The sequence below is a fragment of the Boleophthalmus pectinirostris genome, unplaced genomic scaffold (genome assembly GCF_026225935.1).
Source record: "Boleophthalmus pectinirostris isolate CB_2022bp ecotype Guang Dong unplaced genomic scaffold, ASM2622593v1 HiC_scaffold_6, whole genome shotgun sequence".
In the NCBI taxonomy this organism is placed as follows: domain Eukaryota; kingdom Metazoa; phylum Chordata; class Actinopteri; order Gobiiformes; family Gobiidae; genus Boleophthalmus; species Boleophthalmus pectinirostris.
The window spans coordinates 1,672,605-1,698,836 of record NW_026571447.1 but is presented as its reverse complement, the minus strand read 5'-3'; the positions used below and the strand labels follow the sequence as shown (position 1 = coordinate 1,698,836).

General features: G+C 40.7%; 1 protein-coding gene across 2 annotated transcripts; it reads right to left on the bottom strand.

Moving 5' to 3' along the window:
• Positions 1–1,086: 1,086 nt before the first annotated feature.
• plekhf2 (pleckstrin homology domain containing, family F (with FYVE domain) member 2) lies at positions 1,087–25,921 on the bottom strand. Of its 2 annotated transcripts, none has more exons than XM_020933936.2 (2): positions 25,782–25,921; positions 1,087–3,364 (listed from the first exon to the last, which is right to left on the bottom strand). In XM_020933936.2, exon 2 carries the CDS (start codon positions 3,353–3,355, stop codon positions 2,621–2,623), a length of 735 nt encoding a protein of 244 aa, XP_020789595.1. In that variant the 5' UTR covers positions 3,356–3,364; positions 25,782–25,921; the 3' UTR covers positions 1,087–2,620. The 2 variants fall into 2 exon arrangements, with proteins under 2 accessions (XP_020789595.1, XP_055020027.1); XM_055164052.1 differs by lacking the exon at positions 25,782–25,921 and adding an exon at positions 23,487–23,558.
• Positions 25,922–26,232: the final 311 nt, after the last annotated feature.

Below are 26,232 nucleotides of genomic sequence, written 5' to 3'. Positions count from 1 at the left end.
ATTCACTGAACACACACATTCACGGCACACACAAACACACATTCACTGAACACACACACATGCACGCACACACTCTCTAGTCTGTGCATGTATCTATAGTCTTTAGAAAGAGACTCACTGAATCCAGGTTTCATTTTTTCATTTCATTATTCTGTGCTCCCAGGCAAAAACACGCCATTATTCCCCATTTCAAACGGAAGTGTGTTATACATCTCTAAAGTCCAACGTATCGGGAACTTCACACTGGTCACACAATCACCAGATAAAAGTGATCAAAATAAACAGAATGCTGAATATGTTGGATTGAAAAGGCCTTGTATGACACTAAAGTGACTCCTGTGAGATTTACGTCATGTTACAATGTTGTTTCCTCCTCAAAAACACATCTGGACTTGTGTTTTGTTTCATTCTCACATGTTTGAGTAAACCTGCATTATGAGTCTGTCTACATCTCCAGACCTCCAAATGCTCTGTTCCACCTTGTGATGTCATGAAGTGGTGGTTCTCAACAGCTCCTTTTCCCTTTAGTTCAGTAGAGACAGACAATTCCAGGACTGACATTATCCCAATGATTCTAGAACACAGTGGAGCACTTCCTGTTTTACTGCATGACATCACAAGGTGGAACAGAGTGTTTTCTTGTTTGAGAGAAGAACTAAATGTGCAGGGTTTGTGTGAATGAAACAAAACACAACTCCAGGTGTAGGTGTGTGTGTGTGTGTGTGTGTGTGTGTGTGCGTGTGTGTTGAGATGGAGTAACATGGGCGCTTTAAATGAAGTCACGTTCAGACCCATGTGCACCTTTAGTTCAGTATTAGAAGTTTCTGAAAATAAAAATGAAAACAAATCCACATCATTGTGTAAAACAAAAACAGGTTCAGTTAGAGCCAGGATTCTAAATATTAAAGCTGCACTACAGGACATTCTAGGGGAAGCTTTGCCATTGGGGAGATGTTACTGCTCTGCCTGGAATGTTCCACAGTACAACATTAAACATCTAGCTTGCATTCATTAAAAGAACACACATTGTTACTGTTAGAGGGATCGCCTCTTTGCATCGTTTCAGTTAAAGTTCCATTAGGGATGGGCATTTGATGAAATTTTATTAATCGATCGTCGGGAGAATTAATGATTGATTTTCAATTAATCATTAACATTTTCATGTAATAAGTATCATCATTATTATTACTATTATTAATCTGCATAAATAAACTCAACTTTACAACATATAAACATCACCACTCTAGAGCCACATCAGCCCGTTTGACATTATCATGTGTTTAATGCAGATTTGTGCAAGTCTCACAGAAACCAAACTTAAAGTCGCATGACTCATTTGCATAAACTAAATGGAGAAAAAAATAAATAAACAGCTCTTGTGCCCTGATCCAGTTCAGCTTCTGTTGGACTAAAGGACCCGACTCAGTGGAATATGAGTGTTGTTTCTGTGACAGAGGATGTTGACGCTGAAGGTGAGTGTGTGTTCTGTGTGTCGTGATGTTTTCAGAGATCAGACATGTGCAGGTTTAGTGCAGTTCTTTATGTTGCAGTATCTGGGATACTGCGTTTACATGCTCCATAATGAAACCTGGATACACATGTGCATGTAAACACACTCACTGAGTGGAACAGTGTCTCCAAGGAGGAGCCAGAGCCCAAACGTGGGACTGAGGCACAACTCCAGTGTTTGTGTGAGACGCAGCTGCATATCTACACACAGAAACCTACGTTCAGTTTATCAATTAGAAATGAACATTATCGACGAAATTCTTAATGATCATTTATCAATTAGTCAACAAATCATGCCCATCCCTACTCTCCACTGAGACAAGCCGTCCACTAGAAAAGTTCCACAGTGCAGCTTTAACGGACGTCTCATTATAACCTATGTACATGTATTTAGTATTCTAGATTAGAAAATGAAGAAGAATTGAGTCAAATCTAAGAAGAAAAGGGTTAAAGGGGCTGTTCCTGATGTCACTGTGTGTGTTAGAGTGAAATGTGTCATGCCCCAGTGCACATCTGTGGAGTACACGCAGCTCGAGCTCAAAAGAATCCACTGTGTACTGGCTGCATCAAATTAGAAAGAGTGTTTTTGACATAGAATGAGGAAGTGCTCATTAGCATGCTAGATGATGTTAACTTTACTCTGTTGTGATCTCTGAGAGTTGTGAAACTCATTGTTGTTGTCTAACTCATGGTGGTGAACCATCAGGATGCTCACAATGCAGAAGGGAAGTGAGGAAGTACTCTGGACCACTGCACACTGTTCAAATAAAAGACAAGTGCGCCGGCGGCTTCTGTGTTACAAAACTGTAGTGGCCGATGGAGCTGACGTCACCGTAAACACCATCACAACTGCACATCAGGGGAGGGGATCAGCAAAACCCCGTTGTGAAAATAAAGGATTAAAGATGAGTCAAAAATGCACAAATCACTCCAAAGACAACCTCAGAAGGTCAATGAGAAGAAACAAGTCTAACATGGTTAAAAGCTCTGACAGTCCAGTTTGAGGACCGTACAAATCAGGTACAGCCCCGCAAAGTTAGATCCATGATTCCAGATTGAAACGGACGCCTCATTCTAAACTTATGTACAGTCTAAGTCCACAGCACTGTGACTAATCGCTGCTGTCTTCATCGTCCTCTTCCTCCGACACGGCGCTGTTGTTGCTGAACGTGTCCTGCCTGATCTGTCGCGCCCCGTTCGCCGCCGTTAGCATGTCGTAGCAGAAATCGCAGACTCGCACCGGCCGTGACGACTGGCTGGGCAGCAGGTGGCGCTTTTCCGAGCACGGGCCGCACACCACGAACCCGCACTTCCTGCAGTGGTGGCGGCGGTTGACGGCGGTGAACTTTGCCCTCTGGCAGCGCATGCAGATGGACGCCTCGGAGTCGGGGACCCAGACTGCCGCGTGCTCACCGGTCGGCGCTTTCCCGCTCTTCTGCAGCAAGTCGCCCACGCACTTCCCGATGTGATTCATCCACTCCGACTTCTCCGTAGCGGTGGCGGCGAAGACCGTGAAGGATTTGGTTGGCGTTTTGATGAGCCAGCCGTTCCGCAGATCATACTCGGCGTTGTCGGGGGCCGTATCTATGGTAACGGACTCCAGAGGGATGATGTGCTGCTTGTTGTATTTTTTCTTTTGAATGACGATGTTGCCGTAGACCAGGATGTCGTTGAACAAGAAGAACTGGCGCAGTTTGGGTTTCTTGCGGCAGAGCTTGGTCAGGATGCCCTCCCCGATCAGGACGCGGCCGGGAATGGCTAACGGCTGACCTGCGGCGCCGAAGCAGCTCTCCACCACGGCGATGCGTTTGGAGTTTGCCTCGCTGTTAGCCAAACGGTCCACCATCTTCACCGCCTGGAACAGAGAGGAGACACATTCAGCCCACAAAGGTTGACAACGCTAAAGTCACATTCACAAGGCAGAACTGAACCTGTGCTGAAAACATTACAAAAGACGTGGAGTTGAGGAGAAAGATTCACTGCAGTATCTGAATTAAAGAGGTGGGCTGAGAGCACTGGAGCTCCTAAGGCCACAAGATTAAATGCAAAAAAAAAAAAAAATCCCTGTCGTTCACACCTCTAAAACATGTTCTGAAATGCATTGGATTCTTGAATTAGTTTTAAATTCAGATTTCAGTTTCCTCTCAAATTTGAACACTCTTGGACAGGTTTAAAATTTTATTGCATAATTAATCTAAATTACAAATGTAACGGCTGTACAGAAAAAGAATCACTTTTAACCCTTTCAGACCTAAGAGCAATTTTAATACATTTGTCCTCGCCTGGATTATTATTTTTTTTCTTAATGTTGCATTTAAAACTCCTCCTTTTACCCCCTGATGAAGTGTTCTACATCCTTTTTTTTACAACAACCTGTTCTTTCACAATCTGCTGCTGCTGTAGGTGTGTCATATGACTGGAATAAAAGCTACAGGGCCAGAAATACAAAAAAAAAAAAAAAAAAAAACTGAAAATGAAATTCATACTCATTCATACAAAACAAAAACTTCTTGGACATAAAAAATGCTTAAATTTAGGGCCTTAGCTACAAAAGTGGAAAATATCAAGTGTGTAAGTAAACTCAAAATCTCCTTATTGCCTCAAAACCAAAAAAGTGCGATGGCCCCATGACTTTCCTGGTGTCATGGAAAGAGCTGGTGTCAGGTCCAGGACACAGAGCCACATCACTTCCTGCTTTTCCTTGGGGTTTATTACATTTGGATTTGGACATTTGGACTGAAATAAACCTAAAAATAAAAATAGCAAGAGATGTGCAATTACACAGACCAAGATGCATAATTTGCCATTTATTTGAGAAATCTCTGCACTTAGAGCAACTTTTTCAATTGTTACGAACCCAGACACTTGGAGCATCGAACATTTTCACTCACTACACTCTTCGGCAAAGTTTGGACCAATCAAAACGGACGGAGTGCATGAATTTGGCCCAAAACAAAGTTCCTACTGGACACTCGTTTTCCTGACATCATCACGCAGCTCGTGACGTAGGATAATGCTCGGAAAGCTGGAACTGTCAGCATTTCAAGGAAAAAAAAAGTTTCTATCTTTTATGTTTGTAAAGTTCTGTGAGGTTATCTAAAACATATTCCCAAATATCGTATACAATACCATCAGTCTGGGAGAGCTATATATCCTTCCAAAATCATTCAGCTCTGTAACTTGCACTATGTATGGAACTTTTCTTGGGGAAGGCTGTGACCTGCTTGTGTGGCATTAGAGAGGGAGTATTAGAGAGGGGGTATTAAAGAGGGGGTATATGACTTCACTGTAACACATCACATATGTAGATCACCATGTTCCTTTTATTGTTTTGAAAATGTTATATTCACCCAAAATTATGTACCGTATTTTCCGGGCTATTAGTCACTCTGGATTATAAGACACGCGCTGTAATTAAATGGTCTAATTTTGAACCTTTTTCACAAATAAACCGCACTGGACTTCAAAAGAAACACAACAGTGTGATGGGTGAGTGGTTTTGTTTGTTTGTGGCATTCACGGTGACTCTGGGCTTTGTTCAGTTGTGGCGTGTAGGGAGGGTGTTGTCTGGGACCGCTGGATTGTCGGCGTGTTCGCAGTGACTCAGTTGCTCAGTCGTGTCTAGAAGTGGCACATTGCACTCGCTTTTTCTTGCACATTGCACTCGCTTCTTTTTTTGTAACTTCATCTTCTGAGAACGTTGTGAGACACTGAATGACGTCACAGCAAACACAAATAAACAAGTTCTTCTTCAAAACTAAATGTAGGAACCACATCTCAGATTTTGGAGGATTTTCTCAGATTTCCCGCTTCTCATGGTGACGACAGAGGCACGAACGGAACATGGACAAACGGCAGACAAACACGAGTCCAAACCTCTCAAAGTCCAGAGGATCAGATCAGATTACACAGGTCAAAGTTTCACAGAGCTCACAGCAGTCAACTGACACTTCAACTGAAACTTTATTAAGGCACAAGAATGTTGTTACTGTGAAAAAGCCCCTCTTGTTAAATGATGAGGTAACTGTAATTAATCATATTATTGTGGAAAATTGACTTGAGTTTCAGAGCCACACCCAGGCCTGATGCTGCCAGAACTTTAAATCAAGAGATCACACAAATAGAACCTGTGTGACAACGTGAAGTAGGCCAGACTGAACCCAACACATCATGTCAAATCAAATGTATATGGAAGGAGTGAATCTGGTGTAAAATGAACACAGCATTTGATAAAAAGAACATGATTCCAACAGTGAAACATGGTGGTGGTGTCATGGTTTAGGGCTTTGCTGCTTCAGGACCTGGATGACGCTGTGATTGAAGGAACCATGAACTCTACTCTGCCAACAAATCCTGAAGGAGAATGTCCGGCCATCAGGTGGTGATGTCAAACTGAAGCGCACTTGGGTTCTGCAGCAGGACAATGATCCAAAGCACACCAGCAAGTCCACTTCTGAATGGATTAAAAAAATAATAAATGAGGGTTTTGGAGTGAGCTAAGCAAAGTCCAGACCTGACCTGAACCTAAATGACATGCTGTGGTATGACCTTAAAAAGGTGCTTCATGCTTGGAGACCCGATGTGGCTGATTTAAAATAATTCTGCAAAGAAGACTGGGCAAAAATTCCACCACAGAGATGTGAAAGACTCACAAACACTTGACTTCAGTTGTTGCTGCATAGGGAGGTTCAACCAGTTCTTAGGTTTAGGGGGCAATTACCTTTTCACATGGGCCACGTAGGTTCAATGGCTTTTTTCCCTTAATAAATAAATCGACACTTAAAACTGCATTTTGTGTTTACTTGTGATTTATCTTTGTCTAATATTGAAGTTAGCTTGATCTGAAATGGTAAGAGGACAAACACTTTTTCACACCCCTGTACCTGGAGTTGTGTTTTTTTTCCCCATTTATACATGTTCGAGTAAACTCCTCTCCTAAAATGATTCTAATAAAAGAAACAAGTGAACTGATTCTGTGTGAGAAAATTGGTGTTCAGTGGGAGCTGATGTGGCTGTAAACGTCATGACTACAAAGTGCCGCATGGACTGAACCAGGACTAAACCAAGACTAAACCAAGACTAAACCAAGACTAAACCAAGACTAAACCAAGACTAAACCAAGACTATAACCAAGACTAAACCAAGACTAAACCAAGACTAAACCAAGACTATACCAAGACTATACCAGGCTGTGGGCCCCTCCTGTGGATAGCTGCACATCACACTAGACCAGAGCATTTTTTTTTTTACATTTGGACCAAAATGATGACACAACGCTGCCCAATCCTACAAGTATCACCGATTAAGAACATCAGACTGGAGAAGGAAGTGTGGACGTCACAGTGGGCGTGTACCAGTGCAGCTGAAAATGAAGGGAGATCTGCAAAATGACGTCTTAAACACAGGAGAATAAAGATGACTGAAACACACAAGAATCACTCCAAATACAACTTCAGAGGGTCAATGAGAAGAAACTACGAGAATGTGGTTAAAAGCTCTGAAAAGTCCAGTTTGCACCATAGGTCCACTTAAAAAAAAGTACAAAAACTGTATCAACATTATACTTTCTTTCCAGATGGAAATAATCTGATATTTTTACAGTCAGAAATGTAAAATGTATGTTATGTTTGAGATCTGTGTGAATATAATAGCAAAAACAAGGACTCCATAACAAAAACAACAAAAATCCTATCAGTTGTGAATCATTTTGTTTTTCACTTGTCAGTAATGAGTCTGAACGGTGAAGTGGCCAGCAGCCCAAAGCAGTGAGAGCGTCCCATTAAAATGAACTCCTCTGATTGCGGATGAGGCACGGAGCAGGATTTCAGAGGCACACTTGTGTTAAAAAGAATATTCTAATGTGACGTGCACGCTTAGACTCCGAGTTTGGTGTATAAAAACTCGTTTGAACCAGAAGTGTGAAAAATCAAACATTGAGAGATAATCAGGACGAGCTGCAGAGGCAAAGGGCTGTGGGAATGGACCACAGCCCAGAGCACCAACAGCAAAATAAACACACTGATTACAGCTAATGGTACGGACGTGCACACTCCTAGACACGTGCGCACTCCTAGACACCTGCCTGAAGTTGGCCCCCCATCAAACTCACACATACACAAAAACTGATGTCAGTCGTTTGTGCTGAAAAAAGTTTCATTTGTGATACTTTAGTTTTGGAGATACTTTTATAGGTGAATTTGTGGTCAGCAGCCTCCAGGAAGCTTCAAAATGCTCTAAAACCACACAAAATGGAGTCAATCGTTTGTGCTTCACTTGTGCTGAAAAAAGTTTGGTTTGTGTGATTGACATATGAACAGTTTTATTTGTGGTGATGATGTTGTCCAGACCCTCAAAATGTGAAACAGCCTCAAAACAGCAGAATTGTTTGTATTTGGTTTGTGCTGTGACTGTTTTCATTTGTGCGAGTATATTTCTAAAATGATTCATTATTATTTTTGCTGAAATTATATAATGTGATTTCCGCTCAGTTGACGGCAGCAACTTTAACAAAACTCCACAAAACTAGTGAAGAGAAATGATCTGAGGCTGTGGAAAAGTCTGGATCAGTCTTTAGGAACTTGATTTTGATTCATATTTTATATAATAATACATACCACAAAACAGCGAGACAAAATACAAAGGTTTCATATAATTTTCTACCTATTTTGAGGCTGTTTCACATTCTGAGGGGCTGGATGACGTCAAACGGAACACAAACGATTGACATAGTTTCGTGTAGGTGTGCGTTTGATGGGGGCCGACTTCACTGAGGTCTCCTAGACATGTGCATGCTCCTAGACACGTCGTGCACGCTCCATGTGTTACTGGAGTTACTGGACCAAACCAGGACAAAACCAGGACCAAACCAGGAGGAAAACCATGAGGAAAACCAGGAGGAAAACCAGGACAAAACCAGGACCAAACCAGGAGGAAAACCATGAGGAAAACCAGGAGGAAAACCAGGATCAACGAGGAGCAGAGCAGTGCGTGGGAGACTGAAGACAGTGCTTTTATAGCTAAGCACAGTCAGAACATAATGATAGTAAATTATGAAACAGGAAAACCACAAAGTGTTTAAACTGGTCTGAGGTCAGAGCAGGAAAGTCCAGGGTTAAGACCAGATAAGAGATTTACTGTACAGACGAGAAGAGGAGCAGAAACAGAGGAGCAGAGACAGAGGAGCAGACAGTAGCAGAGTTTGTTCCAGTACAACAGCTGACATCACTTGAGTTTGTGCTCGACAGGAGGCAGTTGTTTCTGACAGTTTGGCAGTTGAATCTTGTCAAGTGAAAAACTGTAATTATGAGTCATTATAATGTTCCAACACACAACTAAACACCTCCACTGGCACATTATTTAACTCCTCTGCTCCATCTGACCCTCTCCTCCGCTCCATCTGACCCTCTCCTCTGCTCCATCTGACCCTCTCCTCTGCTCCATCTGACCCTCTCCTCTGCTCCATCTGACCCTCTCCTCTGCTCCATCTGACCCTCTCCTCTGCTCCATCTGACCCTCTCCTCTGCTCCATCTGACCCTCTCCTCTGCTCCATCTGACCCTCTCCTCTGCTCCATCTGACCCTCTCTCCTCTGACCCTCTCCTCTGCTCCATCTGACCCTCTCCTCTCCTCCATCTGACCCTCTGACCTCTCTCTCTCCATCTGACCCTCTCCTCTCCTCCATCTGACCCTCTGACCTCTCCTCTGCTCCATCTGGGTGGGAGGAGAAGAAGGAGGAGGTGAAGCAGGAGAAGTCTTCATCTGTTTAAATGTGTGATGTCACTGCTCTTCAGTTTCACTCAATAATAGAAGGGCAGGAGTGAAACACTGGTCCAGGAGAATGTTAAATTAGGTTCAAGTTTGTTGTGTGCACAGGGCGCATGTGGTTCCTGTATTCACTGAGCAGTCCATGTCTTCTCTTCTTTCAGGTAGTAAAGATACTAGGGTCGCTGAAGTATCAAAATTCAAATAGATCAACAGAACTAGTATCGAAACTAGATACTTAATGTACACAGGTATTGACACTAGAAAAGTCCCATTGACAGTACAGAATCTTTCCTTCCTACGGCCAGGACTACAGTGAGCTGAATGCAGAGGCAGAGTAAATGAGAGCTGTGGGTAACGAGTGTAATAAGTGTAATGAGAGAGGAGCTCACAGACTCAGGTGTGCTCCACAGGTGTAGATGAGCCCAGCTTTATGTTTAAACACTCTGGAGTCTGGAGAAGAGAAGGTGGACTGTTCCAACTGCATTAAGACAACACAAGACAAATGAAATTAAAGCTGCACTATGTCATTCTGGTGGAAGGTACACCACCTGACCATCTCCCTGTTACTGCTTTACTTTGAATGTTCAGCAATATGGCATTAAACTTTTCTATTTAGCATTCATTACAATAGCCAATTTTACAGCTCAAAAATACCTTAAAAACCATGCATTACTGTGAATGAGCGAGTTCTCCAGTCTCCACAGATCTGACCTGACTTGGCCTGTTGGACACCGGCCTGTCTCAGTGGAGATATCCAGGTTTGATGCCATACTGCGTTATTATTATAGACAATATAAGGACCGTAGCTGGCCCGCTAGCCGCCATATTCCAAAAAAGAAGTGGGCGTGCTTCTGGCTCTATCGACTCTCACTTTCTATTGAAAAACCTCTCTCTGTCTCTCTGTAGCTGCTGCTGTGAGCCTCGTCATTTTGGTCTTTAAATGTTCACATTAACCCGCTCTACATGATCCTGGGGGTTTTATTTTAAATCATTCCTATTCTCAGTATGGAACAGTATGGCCAGTTCCAGTATGGAATAACTGCAGGCTCATTTGACAAATCCTACAGGTGACATCACTCTCCCTTTACACAGTCTGGTCATTATACTCTAGTACAGCACTAATATCTCCATGGAAACAGACACACAAGTGACCTTTAACCCCAAAGATCTGAGAAATGTCAGATCCACTTCAGTCCTCTGGTTCTACTAAGGGTGTGGTGTAGGATTTTGACCCTGGGGTCAGAATATTAACCCCCCTATGAAAATATTCTATATTTATTGGTTTAGTTAGTTATTAATGTATATTTTATTAATAAAGAACTTGAATTCTATAGAAAAACTTTGAATATTAATACTATATCTGCAAATTAAAACATATTTAAAAGTGCAGATGCAGATGCATTTTTTATGTCGATTGTAACTTTTGAATGTTAAAAATGACTTGGTTGTTTAAACACATATTTTACTGAAAATGAGATACGTAGTTATTAATTAGTTATGCAATCAAAGTGATGTCTAATGAGTTGGAATCTTGTTAAAATAGACAGGGCTGGTTAATTGAGTAATTAAATAGGGGAAACCTATGACTATAGTAATCTGACCCTCCAATATGTTTATTATAACACCACATGACTAAATTCAAGATCATTATCCTTACAAACTATTGCCTAACTTAACATTCTGATTAAGGATTATCTGAACAGAGCAAACTAAAAACCATAACAATGTAAAATACAATATAAAAAGTCACAAGATTGCTATGTACATGCAATTTTAACAATATGTTACATTTACACAAAATACCAAGTCGTTCTCCATCAAAACATTCCTTAAAATACCTTCAAAGAAAATGAATATGTAGCAATATATAATAAAAGTCAATTACATGAGAAATAATGATCAGATAAGTAACTACTAAAGAAAAAAGTAAGGGGAGTCAAAATTCTATGGGGGGGTCACTTTACTATAGTGGTATGTTCAACCCGGAGTCAAAATACTGTCTCACAGGGGTACACCTATTGAATTTTTTCAATGGGGGATTCATAGTTGCATTGCCTGGAATGTTCCACACTATGGAATTTATGTCTCTAACATTTATTGAACTACATGTTTTTTTACATTCCTTGAAAAACACCAGTTCTTGTACATAGAACTACATATGTTAAATGCCATAAGATTTATCATTTATGTTGAATAAAAGGATTCTGTTCAAAGGTCACATTTTAAACTCGACAAACTAATACAAGAGTCGCATTTCTGAACATGTGTATTAGGGGTGGCATGGTTCACAAAATTCACTCTTCAGTTCGTATTGCAGTTTTAGGTCATGGTTTTTGGTTCGGTGCGGGAGTCGGGTTTAGTTGGTTTAGTGAGATTGTGCTCTTGACTGCAAGGTTAAGGACCTGGTTCCACTGCACACGTCAGCGGTTACACACATAACCTCACGAAAACACAGCCATGCGTCTATGCAAAGATGGCTCCACCGGCAGCTGCAGCAGCACGTACACACGCAGGGCTCTGTGTGACGATCAAACTTGACTGGCTGCATTTAGTCGCTTGTATCAGGTCCACAGTGAAACTAACAGCTGAACAGACTTGTATTTACCTTCTGTACAGGCTGATCACGGCAAACACAAGGATTTCAAAAGTTAATTTTAAAGCACTTACTAACAGTATTTCTGGAGCTGGGCTTTTTCACACAACACAGAACTGCCCCAGGAGCATGATGTGCTGATGGTAAAACTCACAAATACTACCAAAGATTCATGCTCTCTGTGTATTTTGATGAGGACACACGCCTATGCTTGCGTAGAGCGTCAGAAAATAGGATGGAGCCTATTTTCTGAAATCTAAGCACACAGGAGGTGCTGCTCCATACGCGCATCTAGTAGAGATGCGCGGATGGGCTATTTTTTCATCCGCAACCGCGACACAAAACTCATCATCCGCCCGCTATCCATTTTGCACCGAAGGTTTTCAAAACCGCACCCGCCCGCCATCCGCCGATTGATTTTAGATTTTAGCACAATCATACAGCAAACAAACTAAGGAGCCTCGATAAAAATGCAAACTATAGCTCATTCATTACAAAATTCGCTCAGCGTGTATGTTCGCATTCTTAATTGTCAGAGTCGGCGTCAGAGCACATCTACTGGAGGGGCAAGGGTCACCAGCAGGGGGGGCACTGCCATTTGAGAAATATTTTAACGCGGTGGAGTCATACACAGCAGACATGCTATCAAACACGTTTTTCTTTAACAGTATTAGGCTAATTATGTGTTGTTATTATAATCATTATTATATTAATATTATTATTATTATTAGCTGCAATAGTTGTTGAGGCTGTATGGTAGACGATAGGCACACAAGACAATAATAAAAGGTTGAGGTTTATTAAAAAACAATAAGTCATATCCTATAAGGGCTTAAGGTTGTATGGAGGATTTTTTTTTTGTTTCAAATTGTCAATGATAGCATTATAGAGGTGCAGTAGCCTTGTAATTATGATGACAAAAAAAAAGAGAATAAAAATTCATAACTCTGGACGTGGTGGGGCTAAACATTTGCCAATAGATAACGACATTGCCTCGTTATCTGTGAGCTGACAGGCTGTCAATCAATCTCCCTACGTTTCTAGTGTAACTGACTTGCCTGCGCGCCGCCGGTAGTGGTTTACGTACGCCTGTCATGCAGTCCACAGACGCAAGACGCACAGACGCTGTTTACTCCACCAACGCAACAGTTCTTAGCGGCTTTTTTTTACCTATATTTCCTCGCAGTTAGCACAAAGTTTTTGCAATGGCGACAAGAATCCAGGAGCAGTTAGCCGCAAAAGAAAGTTTTTTGAGGTCGCTGAAAGAAGAAGACAAGGGGAAAAGCAGCGAAGCCAAACTAAGGTGATTCTTGAAGATTCATTCCAGCGATGGCGCAACTGAAGCAGACGCAGGGTCTAAAGACTGACGCATTGGTCGCCAAATTACTCCTGGACAGGTTTCTGCTTATTATGAAAATTACTTTATTTCCAAGAGCTAGTCAAACGTTTTTCAGGACACGAATCGATATCCTATGTCTGAAAACGTAATTTTCAAGGCAAAGAAAGAGTCCGCTTGCTGCTGCGTGTTGTAGCTAGTTCATTCGCACTGAATCTCCGCACAACCTTCTCTGCACCCCTTTCCTGATCCTGTCCCCGCTGCCCGTTCTGCTCTTCCCCCTGCTCCTCACTTCTCCGGGCACGGAATCTCCGCGCACCGCTCCCCTCTCCTCTCCTCTCTCCCTGCTCCGCTCTTCTCCCTGCTCCTCACTTCTCGTCCGTGAACGAAATGTCCGCACCCGCTCCCCCCGCTCCTCACTTCTCCGTCTTGCCTAACCAACACTGTAGTTAGTTGTTTACAAGTCATGTGCAGCTCACCGGCTGTAAACAAACCTGTTTCTGGCGTAAAGAGGAGGCGGGAGGAGGCGTTTCTACGTAGGGAGCTGTAGGGGAGGGGGGTGGTTTCACGCATGCGCAACATTTGAAAAAGGACAAACAGTCGCTGGATTTCTCGTTCCTTGGAAAATCCTCTATACAACCTTTAAGGATATGACGTACACTTCATACTACAAGCATAGACAATGAGACTCGTCTTTTCAGATGTAGGTAACAATACTAACAATAACTTTTTTTTTTTTTTTTTTTAGTAGTTAAAACGCCATCCGCCTGAATTTAATTAAAATATAATTTTTCATCACGTCATCCGCCCGACCCGCGGATTAACCGCGGATACCGCGGTTGTAACCACAATCCGCGCATCTCTAGCGTCTAGCGCCAGCAGTGGAGCCACCCTCATTCACTTTCCATGCATTCTAAAAGTTGCGCGTCCACAAGTTGCAGTTTTTACGCTTGCGTAAGGAGAAATACACATGCAAGGCCCTTAGCACCTGACTCCACTGCATGGCTAAACATGCCCAGTCAAATTGATCGGCTTTACCATTAACAAACACAGAGCCAGCGCTGTGCGTGTACGTCCTGCTGCAGCTGCTGGTGGAGCAGCCCTCACGCCGACACGTGGCTGTGGTTTCAAGAGGTAATGACATGGGCGCATCCTCCATCTCCAGGCAGCCCTCTTCTCTCCTACTTGCCATTTGTACATGTGATGCGCAGCACCCACCCTCCACACCTTCTTTTACGCTAAAGTGAAACAGGTCACATACGGCACGAGGCTAGGATGCACAAGCTGGGAACTGTGGAAACTGTACAGTACACACACGTCCCGAACAGTGACAAGCAAACCCAATGGTTCGTTTTTTTTCATGAAGCGTGCCACCCCTAATGTAAACACATCTTAACTACCCGGTTACAGTGATTATGCAGAATAACACTCCATGGAGACACAGGGAGGGCACCTGACACACACGGGGAGGGCACCTGACACACACACGGGAGGGCACCTGACACACACACAGGGAGGGCACCTGACACACACACGGGGAGGGCACCTGACACACACACAGGGAGGGCACCTGACACACACACAGGGAGGGCACCTGACACACGGGGAGGGCATCTGACACACACACAGGGAGGGCACCTGACACACAGGGAGGGCACCTGACACACGGGGAGGGCATCTGACACAGGAACATTTCAGAACGTTGGTACAGATCTAAACTACAGGGTTAGCAGTTTTTATGCAAAAATGAGAAATGCTGGTATTTCAAAAATGTCCATGTTTGAGATTTGCTAATTACGTCCATTTGTTTTGGATTGGTATTCCTCTAGTCTCTGACACTACACAGTCCATCAATACCAGCATTCATTCCTAATCACACCTAAAAATACAGCCATTTATCCCATTCCACCATGAGTCTGTGAGCTCGTTTGAAGTGTCTCATGTGACGTTTAAAGCCCTCACAGAAAGTGGGACAGATCTAACTCTGGTTAACTAGCCTCTGCTCTGACTCTATACAATATTCCATACATAACATATGGGCTGGAAGCATACACATATGCAGATCCGAACAGTAAATCATGAGTGAAGTCATTGAAATGCAAAATACTTCTGAGTTAGGACCATATAATGATCCATTTGACCTCGACGTTCACATTTACTAAGGCCTGATTAAAGTCACACAACTGTTTCAGAAATGAGTATTCGTACAAACCGTATGACATGATGAACCAGCTGAAGGTTAATAAGCATTTGACACATTCATACATTTCTAATTTATTCTGACTTAGTATCTACAGGAGTACAGTACAGAAATACAGAAAATAGACCGAGGGTTTCTGTTAAAGAACTCAGAGCGATGTCATCAGCACGGAAAACTCCAAAATGCACAGATGGTTTAAGCACAACGAAGGCATTTTTCAGACACTTGAAACCTTTTTTAAACTGGCTTTAGTTGTCAAATCAGAACTATTGTGTTTTATAAAGGACTAGATCTGATTTTTAGTCAAGTCTTAAAATAGTATTATATGAATTCTGTTTTAGAGAAATGAGAGGTATAATCTATCATAGGTTAATTCCCAATAAAAATAATTTAATTCTGAATAAAAATGAATTACGCTTTAAAAAGACCATGTAAAAGATGTGACATGTGATAATGATTATTCAGAATTAAACTTAATTCTGAAGTAAGTGGGTTTATTCCGAGTTTAAAGCTGAATGAATTTCTTCCTGGATCATGTAAACGTTTATTCTTGTTAAAAATAATGTCAGTAGTTCGGCGCATGCTCATTGGGTCGTCTTTCTGACCAGTCCTGTGTTCGGACTTTCATCCACGTCTCTTTGGATTTGTGAGCGGGATGTGGGAGTGGGCTGAGGTAGAGCAGCCTCACACTCAGTTTATCTTCTTCCTCCCTTCTCCTCCTGACAGACGTAAAGTGTAATAAGAGAATTCTCCAGCTGCTGCACAATTATCATAACCACTGCGGAAAAAGTTTGGATCATGTTTGTGTCCGTGGAGTAACGACAAACCAAGATGACAGAAAAGCCGGTAGCAGCTGAAGTGTGTGTTCTTCTGGTCGACATAAATACGTTCGTGTCTCTGTCCAATCAGAACCCTAAAGGTAATTTAACGTGTTTTACACATAAACCTCAATTCCAAATTATTATTTCCATGTAAACTCAAAGGAAAATATTTTATTTCCAAACTATTTAATTTAGAACTATTCATTCAGAATTAAAATACATCATGTAAACATGGACAATGTGTGTGCTGTAAATGGAGAAAAACATACATTCTATCTATAAGCAGGTTCATCTCTCCACAGATCTAACCTCTAACATGGCCAGGTGTAATGAGCACTCCAGGCAATAACATCTCCATGGAGACAAACAGGTGTCATTCCCTACATCAGAAAAGTTACACAGTGTATCATTAACAACATGAAGCAGATATATCACTCGAGAGGAAGGCGCTGGACTGAAGTCTCCTCTGGGACTAAACTGGGACTAAACCAGGATCTGGACTGGACTCCTCCCTGATACAGCAGATACTCTGATGACTGTCCTACTCTTATCTCTGCTCTTCCTCTGACACTAGGCTGCAGGCACACTCACAGGGAGGGCATCTGACACACAAGGATTAGATTTAGACAAACAGGCTTTTTCACTTTTGTGGCTCTAACCATGAAAGCACATGTCCTGTGTTCAATGTCACAGCAGCAGCAGCAGCACTTACTCAAACAGGTTTATTTCTCTAACAGCACATTTTCACACCAAACTAGGGCTCAACTGTTTGGGGAAAATGTCCAATTGTGATTTTTTGGACAAACACTGTGATTACATTTGAGATTTTTGTTTTAATAATAGGATTCTACACAAAGTTAAACACATCCAGAAGAATCGACAAAAAGACTGAAATCTGAACTGACCAACTAGTGCAAGAGTCACGTTTCAGAACATGTTCACATCTACAGAGTTCACAGTTATGGTACTTCAAAATGTCAGGCTTTCTGGCTAATTGTGTCCATTCAAAATGTGGTCAGCACAACAGTCCACACACAGATGGAAAATCTTTTTAATCCACATGGCTCTAACTCACCTGTGGGGGTCATGAGAAAGCTTCAGGAGCTTCTGCATTCTAAGTGCATTTGACAGTTTAGATACTCATTTCATTAAACATCGTTAACATTAGGGCTGGGTATTGTTATGAGGCTGCCGATACTAGGGATGGGCATTTGATGAAATTTTCTTAATCGATCGTCGGAAGAATTAACGATCGATTATGGATTAATCATTAACATTTTTATATTAAAATGATCATCATTATTATTACTATCTGCACTACTAATCTGCATAAATAAATTCAACTTTACATATAAACCGTAACGACTCTAGAGCCACATCAGCTGTTTGACATTATAATGTGTTTAATTCAGTTTTGTTCAACTCTCACAGAAACAAAACTTAAAACCGCATTGCTAATTTGCATAAACTAAGCGAAGATAAAACTCCAGCTCTTGTGTCGCTGATGTGGTTCAACTTCTGTCGGATTAAAAGACATGACTCAGGTGAATATAGGTTAGTGTGACCAGATTTGCGTTTGTTAAAACCAGGACAGCGTACGGGGGGAGGGAGGTGGGGACTCGTCATCGACACTGCGCGACTCTCACCTGGTAAAACTTTTTCCCACTGGACACAGAAACATATGTTCCTGCTTTGGACACTGTGCACATGGACTCACACTTGTCCCAACCGGAAGGGAAAGCGTAGAATTTCTTGTACAAGTCATCGTTAAATACACATTTGAGCTTTGGTACGTTGCAGACTGACCCACTGTTTGTGTCTCGCTCCTTCTGATGAGACACATGTACAGACCTGTTTGATCTCCCTACGCTACACACAGCAACCTACATTCGGTTTGTCAATTAAAATGAACGTAATCGATGAAATTCTTCATGATCAATTATCGATTAATCGACTAATCATGCCCATCCCTAGCCGATACGATACACACCTCGATACATAGGCCACGATACGATACACACCTCGATACATGGGCCACGATACGATACACACCTCGATACAGTGCTTTTTCAGTTTGATACGATATATTTCAAATCAATTCAGTACAGTTCAATAAAAAATAATAGCCAATTCATGGCTGTGACACTAAAAGTCTTTGTGAAACCACTTTTTGTGCAAAGTTCATATGAAACACAAACATTTTAATCCTGAAAACAGTGAAAATGTCAAATGCGTTGCATAAATGAGTTTTTTTTCCTCTAAACAAGCAACAAAACTGTAGTTGTAACAAAATAATTGAGTAAAATAAACCAAAAAATAGACTTGGCGATATATCGATACAGCAGCCCATGATATCGATACTGTATCATTACATTAAACGATACGATATATCGATATTTTGATATTTTTGCACACCCCTAGTTAACATGACTATATTTGATTGGGGATTGGCATTAGAAATATGGATTTTTCAAGCCTGCTACTGTGGCTGATACCAGATATTTGTGATACTGATATTTTGCATTTAAATGGTAAACAGACACATTTCTGTAGAGCACTTCCCTCCTTCAAGGCTCTCAAAGCACTTTCCACTCACACACACATTCACACACCAGTGTACACAGACAATCACACTGCCAACCTGTGGGTTAGTGTGACCACTTATGTCAGGAGCGGGATTCAAACCAGCAACCTTCAGATCAGTGAACAAACACGATCCACTACTGTGGCCCCAGTTCAAAATCACAGTCAGACCCACACATTTGTCTAAATGTGTGATCCTTACTTTAACAGAACTTTTTAGTTTTGTGAAAATAAATCTATTTATCTGACACAGATAATAATGTGATAATAATGTGCTTCTGGAGGATACAACCATAAAACACTCTTTACATTTTTACTCATTCATGTGTTCAAAAGAGCACACAGGGTTAGGGAAGCACAGTATATTGAATATTGTATAGAGTATCAATATGAGGCCTGTATTTAAGAATCTGTAGTTTGACACTTTTGGTGTTGATGATCTTAGTAGTATGTGGACATGAGCAGCACATGTGTGTGTCAAACATTCTATCTGGCTTTGGTCACATCATTATAATGTGATGTGGACTTTAAGCTGATTCAAATGAGAAGGAGACGGTGCACATACAGCTGTTGTCCCCATGAGCCATGACAAAGCCTGTGGGAGTCATGTGATCTGAGTTTACAGGGAATACGATCACTAACAACTCCAGGACTTTGATAAACATGGGACTGGAATAGTTTTACAACTCCAAAACTCTTTTCATAATCACATATTGAGTGGGCATGTAACCTCAGCCACTGTTACCTAGCAACCATAATGTAATTTACAAAAGTGATTTGACAATCAATTAGATGGATTTATATATTAGCACATAGAAGGCTGCTTCACAGGCTGCACCACAAACACTGTTCTTGTGCAGAAAATGACTTTGCATTTGGTTTGAAGTCTGTGCACTGATGCATAAACTGATGCAGCTGATGTCATCAACATTCTCCGGACTGTGATGCTAACTGAGGCACTGCTCTGTCTGAAGCTGTTATTCAGATTAAGAGTTTAATGGTGCACTTGTAACTTTTTGATTGGGAGTCATTTACCTTCTTGTTTCTATAGAGATGTCATTGCTCTGCTTCATATGTTCCACAGTGGGACATTAAACAGATCGACTTTACATTTACTCAATTCCAAATGGTTTTATAGCTCAAAAATACCTGAAAAAACAGACATTCTCATTGTGAGTGGAGTCACTGGTCAGATCTGTGGAGGGCACAGATCTGACCAGTGACATAGTCTGGTTTGGTCTCTATGAAGACAGAAAGGTTTAATGCGATACTGTGAAACATTCCAGACAAAACATCTCCCTGGAGAAAAGCAGGTGCTGGATCCTCCACCAGAAAGATCACACACTGCACCTTCAGTCTGAGCTTTATTTCAACACAATCTGACTATAAAGAGTTGACTTATCTGAACTACAACAGATGAGATGATCTGTGCTGTTACAAGAGTTCCTCTCAAATAACATTAGTCACCATCTAGCATTATTTTCAGTCACTCCTAAACAGGACCATGAACACTGAGATCACAGGCTCCTGAAAATGTGCTCTCTAAATCCATTTTGTATTTTTTTTCTTGAGCTTTCAGACCATCTTAATTTTTTTTTGGCGGTGTTTGCTAATGTGTGCATTGTGTCACCATACAAACACACACACACACGCACACGCGCACGCACACGCACGCACACACGCGCACACACACACACACACTCACAAACACATAAAACACCCTCAGCATGATGTCACTACAAAGTATAGAAAGATTCCTTTTAGAACTCACCATTACTTCTCTAATTTTCTTCACAAGCTGGCACTGATATAAAACTCTGATAAATACTAAGTAATAAACAGAAAAAACATGACAAGCTGTCAAATGATGTTCCTTAAACTCCAGAGGATGTAGACAGAAGCAAATGAGACAAAAGCATGTGTGATGTTCACTTGACACAGCGTAGTGAACAGAGTGGCTGAAACTCAAAGTACCTCAGAGAAAAGAGGAAGAGAAAGTGTCTCCCAGACTCACACAAGTGAAACACTGCTTTGCACTCGGCCTGCTCCACAGCCAAAAGCACCGCTCATCTGCTTCAGAGCAGAGGCCTGATCCTGCCAGTGTTCTACATGGATGTCTATGATGGAATGTTCAGCAGTTTGTGACACATTGGACACGATACCAAAAACTACAGTACATTTTTAGGAGCCTGTGATCAGTGCGAGTTTTCATGGTCCTGTTTAGGAGTTTGATTTGCAACTAAAAGGTGAGAGTGAGTCACTGAAAATGTGTTGCTTAATGCTAATGATTGTGCCTGTAATTTAAAATGTGAGAGACTTGTTTAACAGCACACATCAGCTCACTTGTAGTTCAGCTAAGTCAGTTGTTTCTGGTCAGACTGTGTTGAAATAAAGCTCAGGTTGAAGTTGCATGATCCTATCATGGGGCAGATGGCATTTCCTCATTGTGGTTGGAATTAAACAGTTATTAATGTATTCACAGTTCTATTTGCATGTGGTCTGTGGCCTCAAGCATGTTTATAAGTCATAAACCTCTAAATCTGCAATCATCTCAAAACAAACGTTTGGCTTTGAAACTTCAAGCAAGATTCACTGCAGCTGAGGAACTCAGAACTCACTCAAGACAAAACAAAAAGTTCTAAACCAGGTCAAAACCAGACACAGACCAGGCCTAAACCAGGCCTAGACCAGCGCTGATAAACAAAGAAAAAACAGTAGCAACAGCAGTAGCTTTGGAAATGCTCTCACTCTTTTCTCAACAATTTTGTCATTACATGGTCATTGCCCAGTCATTACAAACCCTTCTTTTAACCACATCTCTGTTACAATCATGTCTCTGGGTTTAAGTAAAAACACAAGGTACAAAAACACAAAACCTAAAATCTTTAAATGTGTAAAAATTTTTCCTCTAAAAGTTATTACAATTGGTAACTCTGCTGTTCTCTTGTGAATCCATTATTATTATTATGAGATGGAGAAATACTAACCAATAAACTACAATCGAAAGAAAGTAGATCCTCATTTGAGCTGGTATCACTACAAAAAAGTGCCACTGACAGGACAGAAATGAACCTTTCCTGAAAATCTTTAGAATAATGTTGTTGTGGATCAGAAAAATCAGAAGAGCACACAGTCTAGTATGTATAGTATGAACCAACAAGAACCTACTGCACCACTGACCATTACACATTACACATATAAAACCCATGGAAGAGAAAAGAAAGTACTTCTATTAAATATTGAAAATCATATTCTATTGTCTAAAGAAAGTGTTTTTATTATCATTATAGTATCAGAATCAGTACAGAGTATCAAGTCGATTCCTTAGTGTCATAGAGAGATATTATTCTGGATTTGCCTGGCAACATTATTTCATCAAAACATAGTTAATATCATTATATGCAAGTGTTTCGTTTTCATGAAGTCTATCCTTTTAAAGGCAACAGAGATAAGACTAATAATTAACAATTACCTAGCAACCATGCCATAAACAAAAACTTGTCTATATTGCATAAGCTACTTATGATAAACATAAATCATAAATCAGACGTATTTTGTGAAATGAAGGTTTAAACTGAAGGTTTAAAAAGTCCTTTCTTTTGTAAACTGTCCTTGCATTTTGGCTGGACTTTTCAGTGTTGATGACATAGTTTTAGAACTCAGCACGATTACTTCATGTATTTATTTTATTTTGCAAACTGCCACTTAACTGATGCACAGCTCTGGTAAATATTGACCACAGGCAACTAGCCCACCAAACCAAGACAGAAAGCTAAGAGCAGACAGCTCTCTCCACTCTTTCCATGGTGAACAGGAATAGCTTTGTAATCGGCACTTTGGAGAAAGATAATGAGCTTAAACCTGAGACTGCACCGGAGACACTGGAATCTGAACATGTGATGCAGCTCAACGTCATGTGACCGATGACATCACAGTGAACTACAGCAGGTAAACACAACCACGGAGTTTGATTTCACCTCAGAGTCAAATCTGCAAAGGTACAGATAAGAATCTAGAGCAGGTTCAAAGGAAACATATCATATCACCTTTCAAACGAGTTTTTTTTTTTTACCACAAGTAACACATTTTCTTTAAACTATCACCAGGGGAAAGAGATGCCAAAAAGTGTACGAGTAAGACTAAGACTTACTTCAAAATAATATTACTAGAAATACAAAGTAGTGCTCCAAGAAATTCCTCACATACGTGTAAAAATGTATTTAAAAAAAAACTCCTACAAGTAAAATTTACTTAAAAGAGTAACTGTTGGGTTGAAACATCTGATATATAATAGAGAGTTAATGTAATCTGAAGGACAGAACTTTAAATAAGTCACAAAATCAGGTGTTTTCAAAGGACAGGCACAACAATGGGACAAACTAAATCAGATGTGAAGGAGCTGCAAGAAACACAAATGTTCAAATCATTTCAGATTGTCCCATAAAACTTTTGTTACTTTAGACTCACTCCCTGTGGGAAGAGGAACCACACCTTTTACTTAAATAAGAGCACTGTTGTTTCAATAAAAATATTATACAACTAGAAGTAAAAGTATGCTGCTAGAAAAATACTCTGAGAAGTACAATTTGTTTCAAACGTTACTCAAATAAATGTAAACGAGTACTCCCCTAATCTGAAAACTATAGAGATGGGTTGTAGGAAGGATACTTCTTCTACTCACCCAGAATACTCAAGACAAGCCATATTGTGTTGTAACTATGTTCCACCCTGTACTGTCAAACACGTTTAGTTCTGACTAAATCTGGTCTTGTCATAGGAAATCACGTGGTATTTTGAAATATCTGCAATACAAACCAAATACAGCACTATACTACTACACCACTGTCGCCTCACAGCAAAAAGGAGGGTCCTGGTTCAACCCAAAACAAAAGCACAGTATGTCAAATCTTAAAGTTAAGGTAGTTCTGAGACCTGACCGAGACTAACTCAAGATCTAGAGACAGGTCCCAATGCACTTGACAACAGAGAGGCACGGAAGGATGGGTCAAATACAAGTTTAACCCAGACACTGAAGGATGGGTCAAATACAAGTTTAACCCAGACCCTGAAGGATGGGTCAAATACAAGTTTAACCCAGACACTGAAGGATGGGTCAAATACAAGTTTAACCCAGACACTGAAGGATGGGTCAAATACAAGTTTAACTCAGATGGGTCAAATGCAGAGGACAAATTTTCTTCTTCTTTTTTTTTACTTGCTCCACATAACCAAAATTACAATTTTCAATAACAGTGTTCAAAAGTATCTTTAAGATTGCTTTTTCTGATACTTTAGTAAAGTCCTCATTGATTGCTAAAATAGGGTACTGACAGCTGTGTGTGTCCTCTGGGACAGTTCTGTGTCTGTGGGGACAGTCCTCTGTCTGTGGGGACAGTCCTCTGTCTGTGGGGACAGTCCTCTCTGCTCCGCACTCACACTTGGATAAAAAAAAAAAAAAAAGCAGCAGTTTTGTTGCTGGCCTAAACTGTCCTGAGGTTAACTTTATCTCTCCTCACTTCTAATGTTGAGATTTCCTGAAAAATGTGTTAGAAGTATCTATTATGTTAAAAATATATATACATTTTAGGACTTTAAAATCATTGTCTACGGACACTATATTGTCATCCATGATTCTGAAAAAAAATAAAAAAAATAAAAAAATATTATTATTAAAGAAAAATATTATTACGTGATTATTACCAGCTTATTTGTTATAAAATAATTCATATTTAGTGAAATATATATATGTATGTATATATATATATATATATATATATATATATATATATATATATATATATATATATATATATATATTTATCATGACATTGTTCCATGTCTGACACAAAACTCGCAGAACTATATTTTATATATATATATATATAATCAACAAAAAAAATCTACAAAAAATAAACAACTAAGTCATTTTCAATTTAAATAAACACTTAAACCGAGCTTGATATTTTTGTAGAGTGACACATGTATATAATTTAATGATTGTACAACTGATGTTGAAATAGGCGTATCCATTTAAAACTCTTTGTTAGCTGCTCTGAAAATATAAATTGGGATATAATTTAATGTTACTTAGCGACATCTGGCTTTACATTACGTATATTATAATCATGTCATTTACTTAAAAAATATCATTTCTAGAAAACACCCTCTTAGGACAGATTTGAGAGCCCTTCCCGCAGTAATAGTAGTTCTGTTTCTTCAAACTGTGTTGTTTAAGTGCTTCAACTACCCAGCTATTGTGCGTAATCATGAGTTTAGGCTTGTCTCAACACTGTGAGAATGTCATTAGAGAAAGCGCTGTGGTCCCTGCCCTTCACACCGCAGACAAGCTGAGACAAACTTCCCTTTTTCTGTGCTAAACTGTGCCAAACTGTGCCAGGATCCCTGCTCCCTTCCACCAAGCCGCCGGGCTGAGTCACGTGGTCACACAGGTACGGCTCAGGTGTGCGCAAGGCCAAAACCAAGGAAAAAAGTGTAATTTAAGATACTTTCACAACATTTTACCAGCTTTGTATCTTTGCGTGATCTGATTCTGCAATCAAAATAACCCAAACATGCACACAAAACGCACACCCTACATGTTAAATCCACATAATCTGAAAAAACGTAGATTTTTGTATGTTTTAGTCGAGTTTCCAGTCAAGCGTCCAACTTTTTAGCATTAGCAACCTAGCTCCAAAGTTAGCCAACTGTCAACTCCACTCCGTAAGATTCAAACTACAATTTTATCAAATAACTCCACTTTAACTGCTCGTTTTGAAATCCAACTTAAGCAGTACAACGTTTAAAGTCTATATTTGTGCGTGTTATAAGTTAAATTCAGTAAAATGAGATGTTTGGTGTGTTGTTTTGCTTAGTTAGCGTCTGTTAGCCTCAGTGGGAAAAGTAGAAGTGGGCAGCCGGACTTATTAACCGCTAATTCCCCGGGTTTAATCGTGTTTATTCGGCTCGGACTCACCGGACTGGTTTGGACGTGATCTCAGAGCTGGTACCTGGGTTTTGAGTGAGTTTTAGCCCAGAAAAGTTAGTCCCAACGCGGCGGCCACCTGTGGAATAGTCCCCCGAAGGAAAAACAGCTCCAATATGGCTCCAGCGCTGGTCCAGAGAGCGGCGGAGGAGGGGGAGCTGAGCCGGGGGAGGGAGGGCTGATCCGGGGAGGGCTCACCACGGCCGGGCGGTGTGGCTATGGAAGAGGGAAAGTTATAATTAGGAGAAGAGCAACGCTGAATCAAAACTGCTATTTTTAATGCCTCTGATCGCATTTCATCATGAGTCTTTTTTGTAGAATTATCACTTATTTTTCCTAATTTTTTTTTTGACAGTTTCACGTAAAGGGCCCATATTATGCTTTTTTCTCATTTATGTTCAGTGTTGGGAAGGTGACTTTTAAAATGTATTCCCCTACAGAT